Consider the following 218-nt stretch of genomic DNA (forward strand, 5'->3'; position numbering starts at 1 on the left):
ATGTCAGCAACATTGTGTCCTGTTGTCATGGTACCCTTCTTGTAAGAGCCCACCTGGCGCACCTCTTCTATTTGCTATGAAAAGACACAGGTACAACATTATTCAAATAAACTGTACTCATTTTATTAATTAAAACCACACTACTCACAGGCTCCACATTTAGAAAATAACTAGAGATTAATATTTACACTGAACTATGGTTTGACCACAAGTTGTCT

General features: G+C 36.7%; 1 protein-coding gene across 1 annotated transcript in view; it reads right to left on the reverse strand.

The window, feature by feature from the left end:
* The window catches only part of ilf2 (interleukin enhancer binding factor 2), an 11,837-nt gene that overhangs the window by 6,383 nt on the left and 5,236 nt on the right, over positions 1-218 (reverse strand). The window contains exon 6 of the mRNA XM_020624839.1: positions 1-74. Coding sequence (XP_020480495.1) covers positions 1-74 — 74 coding nt within the window. The remainder of the gene's footprint in view (positions 75-218) is intronic.

The sequence above is a fragment of the Monopterus albus genome, unplaced genomic scaffold (genome assembly GCF_001952655.1).
Source record: "Monopterus albus unplaced genomic scaffold, M_albus_1.0 scaffold339.1, whole genome shotgun sequence".
Taxonomy (NCBI): domain Eukaryota; kingdom Metazoa; phylum Chordata; class Actinopteri; order Synbranchiformes; family Synbranchidae; genus Monopterus; species Monopterus albus.